We start from the raw sequence: 9,997 nt of genomic DNA, 5'->3' as shown, positions 1-9,997 counted from the left end.
TTAATTAAATAATTTAAAAAGTATATTTTTTAAAAGACATTGATAAAATAAGACATCATTGATTCCACAAAAAAATCACTCTAATAATTAACATCATACTAAAAATATTACTATTATTGATTTTTAATAATTGAAATTATTTTTATAGGAATTTTAGACATGCCCTACGTATTTACTTATCTAACACCTACACTTCAATATATATATATCAAATTAATGAACGTGTATTTTACTTTTAAAAGTTAAAATAATATTATTTTTGATATAATATGAAAGAATTAAGTGCTATAAATATAAAAATAATAAATAAATAAGAATTGGGTGGTATATATGTAAATGCCCATTTTTCATATATAATATATATGCTTATGACACTAAATAAATATCGAGGTTTGGTGCATATGTATATCATGCTTGAATCAAACTCTCGTCTTGACGAAAACAAAGGCAATTCGAAGACCAAAACAAGAAGAACGAAGATCCAGATAGAAATACAGTAGAGATTTGCTCTCGCATTAGATTTCTGTGCGTTTTTACCCTAGAAACCCCTTAAGGTAAGGTTCAACTGTCTCGCTCTCTCACTCTCTCTCTCTCTTCTGAACTGAAATACAGTAGAGATTTGCTCTCGCATTAGATTTCAGTGCGTTTTTACCCTAGAAACCCCTTAAGGTAAGGCTCAACTGTCTCGCTCTCTCACTCTCTCTCTCTTCTGAACCGCAACTTCGCTTTTCTGCCCTTAGGTCGTGGCATCATGGAAAGATAGATTTTTGTATGGTAATAACGAAGTTGATTCAACTTTTTAAAGTTTCTTTTTGCGTTTACTCATTCCTCGAAGAACTAACCTGACTGGCTTCACCATGGATGCTAGTTTTATATCTGGGTTTTAAGCTATCGAGGTCAGTTTACATCTTTTAGGATCCTAGGTAAAATTGTGATTTACTTCTCATTCTATGCAGTTTTTTCCTTGGTCCTTCAGCCATGGAAGCTGAACCAGTTTCATCGCAAGAAGATGTAGTCTTGGATGCAAAACCATTGAGATCATTGGCCCCTATGTTCCCGGCACCGTATGGATTCAACACCGCATTTACCTCTTTTGGTTCTGCGCCGGCTGTTTGTGTGAGTCCCTTTAGTGTTTCATCTTCCTCTGGCGGCGGTTTCCCTCAAGGTTTCCCGCCATTTTTCTCCACTCCAGAGTCAGCCAACCAGCAAAAAGCTGTTCCATCTCTGCAGCGTGCTAGGACTAATAAAACTCCAACTTCAAATGGATCTTACCATTCCGAACAGATTAATCTTGAAGATGATCCTGACTACAGTGTCCATACCTCGTCTTCTGGCCGGAAAATTAAGCGCCCTAGAAGTTTGAAAAAGTACAAGATTGATGATTCTGACAGTGAAGATCCTGAGGGAAGTGGCAAGAAGAAATCCCAAATAAAGAGAAAGCCACGAAAACCCATCGAGTTGGCCTTGATTCCTTCCTCTTTTCTCGATGCTCGGAATTCAGCTGAGGAAATACTCATGACCTTTGATGCGCTCCGCCGGAAGATCCTGCAGTTAGACGAAGCAAACGACGCCAGCAAACGATCTTACTTGAAAGCCGGGGCTATCATGATGTCCAATGATCTCCGCGCTAATATTGTCAAGAGAATAGGGCCTGTTCCTGGTGTAGAAATTGGAGATATATTTTACTTTAGAATAGAAATGTGCTTGGTTGGTTTACATGCACAAATCATGGCAGGCATTGATTATATGTTACCCAGACTTTCTGATGTGGATGAAACATTGGCTATCAGTATTGTGTCCGCTGGAGGCTACGAGAACGATGAGGGCGATACAAATGTATTGATTTACACTGGCCAGGGGGGCGGGGGTAGCAGCAAGTATGACAAAGGTCAGTTGTTTGATCAAAAGCTTGAAAGGGGTAATCTCGCACTCGAGAGAAGTTTGCATAGAGGAAATCTAGTCAGGGTGATACGGAGTGCGAAGGATATGAATCTCATTAATGGAAGGATCTACATCTATGATGGCCTCTACAAGATTCAAGAAACGTGGATGGAGAAAGCAAAGGCAGGCAATAATGTTTTCAAGTATAAGTTGTTTAGAGAACCAGGGCAGCCAGAAGGAATCGCTGTGTGGAAGCATACTGAGAGTTGGAAAGCCAATCCTTCTTCTAGGAGTGGTGTTATACTCCCGGACATATCATCCGGTGTCGAAACTTTACCTGTTTTTCTTGTAAATGAGGTTGATAATGAGAAGGGCCCCAGCCATTTCACATATGCCATTAAAATGAAGTATCTGAAACCCATAACTTCCATGAAACCTTTACTTGGTTGCAGGTGCATTAGCGTTTGCCTTCCTGGCGATGCCAGCTGCTCCTGTGCTCAGCAGAATGGAGGGAACCTTCCTTATTGTGCAAATGGATTTGTTGTGAGCCGTAAACATGTTTTATACGAGTGCAATATCTTGTGCTCATGCTCCGTTAATTGCCGCAACAGAGTGACACAAAAAGGTATAAATCTTCATTTTGAAGTTTTTAGGACGAGGGACCGTGGTTGGGGCCTTCGTTCGTGGGATCCTATACGTGCAGGAACCTTTATATGCGAGTACGTTGGGGAAGTAGTTGATAAGATCAATGCGAATAATGAGTATGGAGAAGAAGATGAGTGCATTTTTGAAGGAAATTATATTGATGAGAAGACACTAAAGTGGAATCATGGACCGGAGTTACTTGGTGAACCGAGCATCAATGAGAGTGATATTTTTAAGCCACTTCCCATCATAATTAGCTCCAGGAATGTGGGAAATGTTGCTCGTTTTATGAACCACAGTTGTTCACCTAATGTATTTTGGCAGCCGGTTCTACATGATCATGACGAGGGAGATTATCCGCATATCATGTTCTTTGCAATGAAGCACATTCCTCCGATGATGGAGCTAACATTTGATTATGGCTTGGGAAGCGAGAATGTGGGAACCCGAAAACCAAAGAAATGCCTATGTGGATCACCGAAATGCCGCGGATTTTTCCGGTAGCTTTTTGCAGTACAGGCAAGGAATGCTAAGGTGAGGAATCATAATAATATCTTCCTCTTACTTCTTATAATTGCAGAATTACTTCAATACATTTGAAACATTTGTGCACTTGCACAATCACATCGAAGGGATACTTTTCAGACAAATTGGATCTTCCTCTTACTTCTTATAATTGCAGAATTACTTTAATACATTTGAAACATTTGTGCACTTGCAAAATCACATCGAAGGGATACTTTTCAGACAAATTGAAAATAGCAGCTTTAATTTTAATGCTCATTATTTTAATCTTTCAACTTTTAACTGCAAATCAAGATATGTTGATCTTCTTTTATATATTGAAATTTGTTGGTTAAAATAAAAATTCAATTTCACTGCTGGTATTTGTCAGGTTTTAGTGTTTTTTTATTAGTTAATTATTCATGGAACCCTTCAAAATTTTTCTAATGAATGGCTTGGACGGTATGTTTGATATCTCTTTTTTTAGCCCATCAAAAGCTCTTCAAATGAAATGAAGTTGTATGATTGTAGAGTGACATTTGATTTGTAGAAGCACATAATCTAATATTTATCCAATAACTAAGTCATGATGTGAATATATCACACGTAGCTGGGGTTAGATGATTTAAAAGATTTGGTTTTGTGCAGAGTTTGGGTTATTTTTCTGTTACATGCCAATATTAGGATTTATATGTAAATCACTTTTCCTTGACAAGAAAGAGATGAAAAGCTTTTGATTGGTTTAATTCACTTTGCCTTACTTTGAATTTTTTTCTTCTTGATGTGAGAAAGCGGCTAGCTATCTGAGAGGTTGAAGGAGGGCTAGCCGGCTAGTGAGATAGGGAAGAGCAATTCTAAATTTATTTTGAATTAAATTTGAATATGTAATGTTTATATGAACATCTATTTATAATGATAGGAAAATGATAAACTTTCAGATTTTAAATAAGCGGCTATTGTTTAAAATCTCACAATATGAGACTACGTCAAGACAAACCTTTACGCTTTTTGGACTTTTTGTTACGATACATGCACCTTAAGATCAATGATGTGTCACACCTCATCTGACTCCCCATTTGAGATCAATGACGATGCGGCTGAGGCTGACGATTCAGTTAGACTAAATTTATATTAGCACTCATCCTGATTTGCATAATCATGACCCAGTGGACGATGAACTAGTCTAACTAAAGCATCACACACATACATAATACATTTCATATTCATATACTTGAAAGTGTGAAAAATTATATCACTAAAATATTTATATCTATACAAAATTGCTAAATTCGACATAATAAAATTATCACAAAAGTTTGTACAAGCTCCCAAAATTATAATGTAAAAACTGTACAAGTCCAACGTGACCCTTCTTGAAATGCAATAATGTAGACTGAGCTATAATAAGCTCAACGAATAATCAAGACTAAAAGATTTTATAGATAAAAAAGAAGCCACATGCATGATCATATGTAGCTCATGTATATTTCCGCAACACATGCCACGACATGTTATAACCATATAAAATATGTAAAAGAAAAGACATGTAATGCAGAAATTGATGACAATCGTATAAAATATATTTTTCATTCATTAATCATTTCATAAGAATCATAATTATCAATTATAATTATAGGAATGTCACTTGTAATTATATAAACATTGAACTATTTTCATATCATGTCATGTTATTGGGTTTTTACTTAACTTGATGGCTACATTAACTGTTGAGAAAGATTAGATCCTTCTCAACACAACAGTTATCAATAAATTCTCTAGTACTAACGGTTCCTTAGATTTTGTCTCAGTTTGATCCCAATGGTTCTCGGAGTTTCATCCCTACTTGAATACAAGGAGTCCGGTATCCCAACGCTCCCTATCATTCGTAATTGCAAGCTTTCATGTAATAACTTACATATAACATCAATTGTGATATTTCTTAATTCATATTTTCTGTAACACTTTCATCATAGACATTTTTATATGTTATATGCTTGAATCATAACAAACAAATACTTGTCAGCAATGACTTTATGAACCTATTCATCAGATTCATAATATGGTAAAATCATAAAATCATATGTATTGTAAGAGACAAATCAAGTTTGAATTTATACAGTCTATGTAAGTGTTCATTCACAATATGTAGAAAATCTTAAATGCAATTGTGTCAGACATAATCACAGGAAAAGTCAATAATTCCTTGGATCACGCAAGTAATCCGGTGCAAGTAAATCACATAAGTCATCACCGCTGCGATGAAGTTCGACTTAATCTGGTTCAATATGACTCCGTAGTGGTTGAAGATCGATTGCAACTTGGTACATAGAGTCATCCATAGCCCACAATGGAATTGATCCTGATAAAAGATCAGGCTGTCACTCAAATAGTCAGTGGCACGAACCTCCGCATCCACTCAATGGAGGACGACACTTTTGTCATACACACATGTCATCTAGCAGTGCAGCATCGAATTTTGTCAAGATCATTCTCTCGGTCGACCTCACATAACGAAAGATATGAGGAGAATATTTGGATGCCATTGAGCTCTGAGAAAGACCAATCTAAAGGCAAGAAAAGTGAAAAGTGAAAGGTTTTTACCAAGTCTTCGCTCAACCCTATATATAAAGTACGCAAGGAAGTCGAAATGCCTCAAAAGTGTACATTGGGCTTCAGAAACACATCACATTGATTCAAGAATCAAGGATGCATGATGATTGAAATTTTTTGAAATTGTGCAAAAGTTAGAAATTTTATTTATAATAAAAAGTAATTTATAGTTGGGTCGTCCGCCGCTCGGGCAAGACTTGACCTCGACTAATCAAACTCACATACAATACACACCTACCAAATTCATATTTTTATATCTTTTCCTCTTCCGCCCGAACGCAGGAAATCGCGGTAGCTGCCTAAAATTTTGTTAATTCACTCTGCATACTTGCCGCATTGGCCCGAAGAGTCTCAATATCAGCATAGAGGGAGGCCAATTCCACCCTATGTCCGCGGTAGCTGCCTAAAATTTTGTTAATTCACTCTGAATACTTGCCGCATTGGCCCGAAGAGTCTCAATATTAGCATAGAGGGAGGCCAATTCCACCCTATGTTCGAAATGGAAACACTCTCTGAAGGCCCGCTGCCTGGTCAAAGGAGTTTATGGTCTCGTCCATACGCCAGGCCAACGACTCGTGTGACCCTCAATGGTCGTCCGTTTCCCTCTTAGAATCAACCAAAGGAGGTGGTGGGACAGACACTACTTCAACCGGGGCAGGAGCAAAAGGATCAGCAATTGCCTTCAACCCGACAAGCTTCACGACCCTTGTTGGCAAGGAGTCAATGCTTTCCACAATCTCATTTGCAACATTAGAGTCAGTGTCATTAGAATAAACTGGATAACCAAACAAAAGAGACTTCAAATTTTCAATCATTTGTCTATCTCCGACGTACAGAGATTTTTACCATCAGGTGGTAGAGCACCACCCTAAGCAGCCTCTTTGACTGAAGGCTGAAGCAGCGAACCTTCGAATGACAGGGCATCACCCTAGACAACCTTGCCGGCTGAATGCTGAGTCAGGACACCTTATAGCAACAAAGTTTAAGTAGTCGTTTCTACTTGCCTAGGTCGGCAACTGAGCCAGTTGTTGGCTGATTGGGACAAAAGCCAGGACAAACACATCAACAATGTGCTCTCCAATTCGGCTCCTGACCTCTAGGAGTGGTAATGAGTCGGAAGACTCTTCAATCTCCTATACTTTCTGTTTCTTTGCCACTGGCTGCTTCACCAACTTGGATCTCTCAGGTCTGGTCCCTTTAGACGACTCTTTGATGCCAATCATTTTCCTCTCATCTCTCGACCTCTTCTCGGCTAATAGACCCTCTTCGCCGGTTTATCTCTTCAGGACAGAACAAGAACTCTCCGATTTCCTCCTCTTTCAGAATGGCGGCTTTTTGTAGAGGGAAGCCTGAAGGCCTTCATCAGTGCTTTTTCACTCACAGGCTTCTTAGCACCTGACATCCTCGTCCTCTGCTATAAATGACTGAAGAGCAAGATAATTCTAGAAGCAAGGAAGGAAAATGTTGATCGTGCTCTATTTATAGGGAAAAACAACACAAAAATTCAATGAGCACAATTATTAACAGTACTTATTACTCATTATATAAACAACTGTTTCATTTAATTTTCTTATTTTTATGGCAGTTGTCTCTTTCAAAGAAAAAACTCAGAAAACTATTTATTCAAGGAAATTCAACAGATAGCACGAAGAAAACAAAAAAAAAAGGTCGAGTAATCCAACATCATTCTAGTTGGCCAAATTTTGGACCAACCAAACATTAGTCCGATCGAACCATGGAGTGCCACACACCTATACCAATAACAACTTAACCGTCACAAGGGTGTTCACAAGATGAACAGTCGCTTGGCGGAGACTCCTACATAGACTCATCAACTGAAGGTAGACTGCCTGTCAGAATACGGGAATACATGCTTGATAGAATAATCCTTCCTAGAGGAGAATGAGTCTTCACAATGGATCCTCTCGTGAAAGGCGACAAAAGATCGTTCAGTCTGCCGAATGACTTTTAGCTGACTGAACGAATACCAAATGACCAAGCCAAGCAATTACAAATATGAAACGGTGCCATGGACAATTATATATATAGAATGATGCCAACAACGGTTACAATGTCAAAATATGTTCGATTCAATTACAAATATATAAATGTATAATGACTCATAATTGATTGTAATGTTCCCTTTAAATGAGGGATAATCGTGTAATTTATTATACCCCTTCTGTGACTTATAAATAAGAGTCTCTTTAAATGAGGGATAATCGTGTAATTTATTATACCCCTTCTATGACTTATGAATAAGAGTCATTTCTATAGAAAAGACTATTGGATCTATTCCTAGTGAATTAGTGCTAATTTTAATTTTTCTTTCTCCTAGTTTCTCTTATTCCTCTCATTCAACCAATCCTCTATTCCTTGGGCGTGACCTGAAGAACATTTTGGGATTCAACAGTATCCAATTTGACAAAGCTAAGCTTTTAATATGCTCTTGTAATTCTTCCATGTTAAAGTTGTTATCTTATAGTTCAACATATTAAGTTGTGTGTTAAAAATTTGTGATGATGAAAATATATTTTTTGGATATTGGAATAACCTGAAATTGAGAAATATGTTTCAATATGTTCATACTAGCATCAATTGCTCAACATCTATAATGATTTCATAGTAAGTAATTTTGCCTCTATTTTGAAGAAGACCATCCCCTTAATGCCTTTAGGGGCATTTTTGTCATCTATTATGGATGGTTCATTGTCAACTTTTGATGAGATCCTCTTGAATTCCGCTCTATTTGTCCACTTTACTTCTTGTGGCTTTATAGGTTTGGCTACATTGGAAACATAAGGTCAAAGGCTTGACATTAACTTTGACTAGGTTTTCATCCAACTGTTTAATTTGTTCTTTCAAGTAAACTTTTTGGTCATGGGTTTCTCTGTAGGTTGATTATCTTTAAGTTCCTCTAGTGTTTGTTTTCTAGATCGAACCTGTTAATATGAGAATCCTATAAAAATGATTTATTGTTTTGATTTCAAATAATCATATTATTGTATAGTTGTTGATATGGATATATTTCAGTTAGGCTTTGCAATTGGATTACATTGATGAGGCTTAGGTTTCCCTTGTATTTGATGTTTTATTTATCACTTGTTTGGTTAGTCTTGGGTCTTATCTGTCTACCCAACTTTCAGGCATGCATGAAGGGTTTCTTAGTTGAGTGTTTGCCAGGAAGAGGTGGGAGAATCAGTTTAGAGTTTAAATGTAAGTCATTATTCCTTTATCATGAGTGAATGAAGGGCCCTTTGATTGGGTTAGACCCTATTTGTTTTCACCTTACTTACACTTGGCCTGTTTGTGCTTCTTTGTCTTACTCTATTGACGTAGCTTGTCTAATATTTGAGGGTTAATGCACATGTTATATGAGATGCCAAGAGTTATATATCAGACATGCAAATTTGTTCTTTACAAACTTCTTGTGTTTAACAATTATTTGTTACTTTCAAGAAAAATTAAAATGTGATATGAATCAATTCAAACCAAATTCTAATCGCCTTATATTAAAAAAATTGACTAGAAATTTAGGATCAATAAATCTACTCAAAATCCTTAGAATTCATGCACTTGTTAAAATTGATTGTATTAAATTTGATTAAATCAGTCGTAACTTCCAATTAGTAAGAATGAGGATAAAAAAATACCAACAAGTAAGCTTTCACTTGTATAAGAACATAACTTCTCACAAAATATGTTAAGTCTCTCACGATCTTGAAATCCATGTGATTGCACATCCAATTAAAATTTTTATTCAACCACTAATTGCTTAGTTTTGTTGACGACTTTTTATTATCATAAAGCCCATTGAACTTTGCCTTTCAATTGACTGTAGTCGGCCAAAATGGCATATGCTTTTCTTATAGCAATAAATGATTTGCACCCTAGTAGGCTGTATGGAGCCATTAAAGCTTGATAATATGGGAAAGAAGTGACCATAGTATGATAATAGGGGAGTTACGTTGCAATTAGCAGTAAAAAATAGTCATAGGTTGTATTGGTGGCCACCAAACAGCTGCTGAAGGAGGATATATTGGGTGTCGTAGGGATAAATGATTGAACCGGAAAGTCACTATTAAAAGTTGCTAAGGGGTAGTATACATAAACAAAGATGCCTTACGAAATTTTAAAAAACAGAGTTGACATTGCGGGTAGTATACATAAACAAAGATGCCTTACGAAATTCTAAAAAACAGAGACTTTCTTAGCATGCATGTATGGATTCCTACTAAAATTCAGAACTCCTATTAAAATTCAAAATAATAAAATTGGAAACAACAAAAAATCAAATTAGAAATTCAAACTTTAGATTGCTTGTCTTAAAACATACATTTTATATTTTCAATGGTTA

The 9,997-nt window shown here is 36.6% G+C and overlaps 1 protein-coding gene across 6 annotated transcripts in view; it reads left to right on the top strand.

The window, feature by feature from the left end:
• The first annotated feature begins 402 nt into the window (after positions 1-402).
• Positions 403-9,997, top strand: part of LOC110024649 (histone-lysine N-methyltransferase, H3 lysine-9 specific SUVH1-like) — a 32,678-nt gene continuing 23,083 nt past the window's right edge. Inside the window, exons 1-3 of one of the 6 annotated variants that reach the window (XM_020724741.1) lie at positions 636-669; positions 741-774; positions 957-3,060. In XM_020724741.1, the coding sequence (XP_020580400.1) occupies positions 979-3,030 (2,052 nt within the window). In that variant the 5' untranslated portion in view covers positions 636-669; positions 741-774; positions 957-978 and the 3' untranslated portion in view covers positions 3,031-3,060. The other 5 variants (XM_020724737.1, XM_020724738.1, XM_020724740.1 and 2 more) reach the window with 5 other exon arrangements.

The sequence above is a fragment of the Phalaenopsis equestris genome, unplaced genomic scaffold (assembly GCF_001263595.1).
Source record: "Phalaenopsis equestris unplaced genomic scaffold, ASM126359v1 Scaffold000264, whole genome shotgun sequence".
NCBI classification, from domain to species: Eukaryota; Viridiplantae; Streptophyta; class Magnoliopsida; order Asparagales; family Orchidaceae; genus Phalaenopsis; species Phalaenopsis equestris.
Note: the sequence above shows the minus strand (reverse complement) of the source record. Positions and strands in the feature narration are given on the sequence as shown.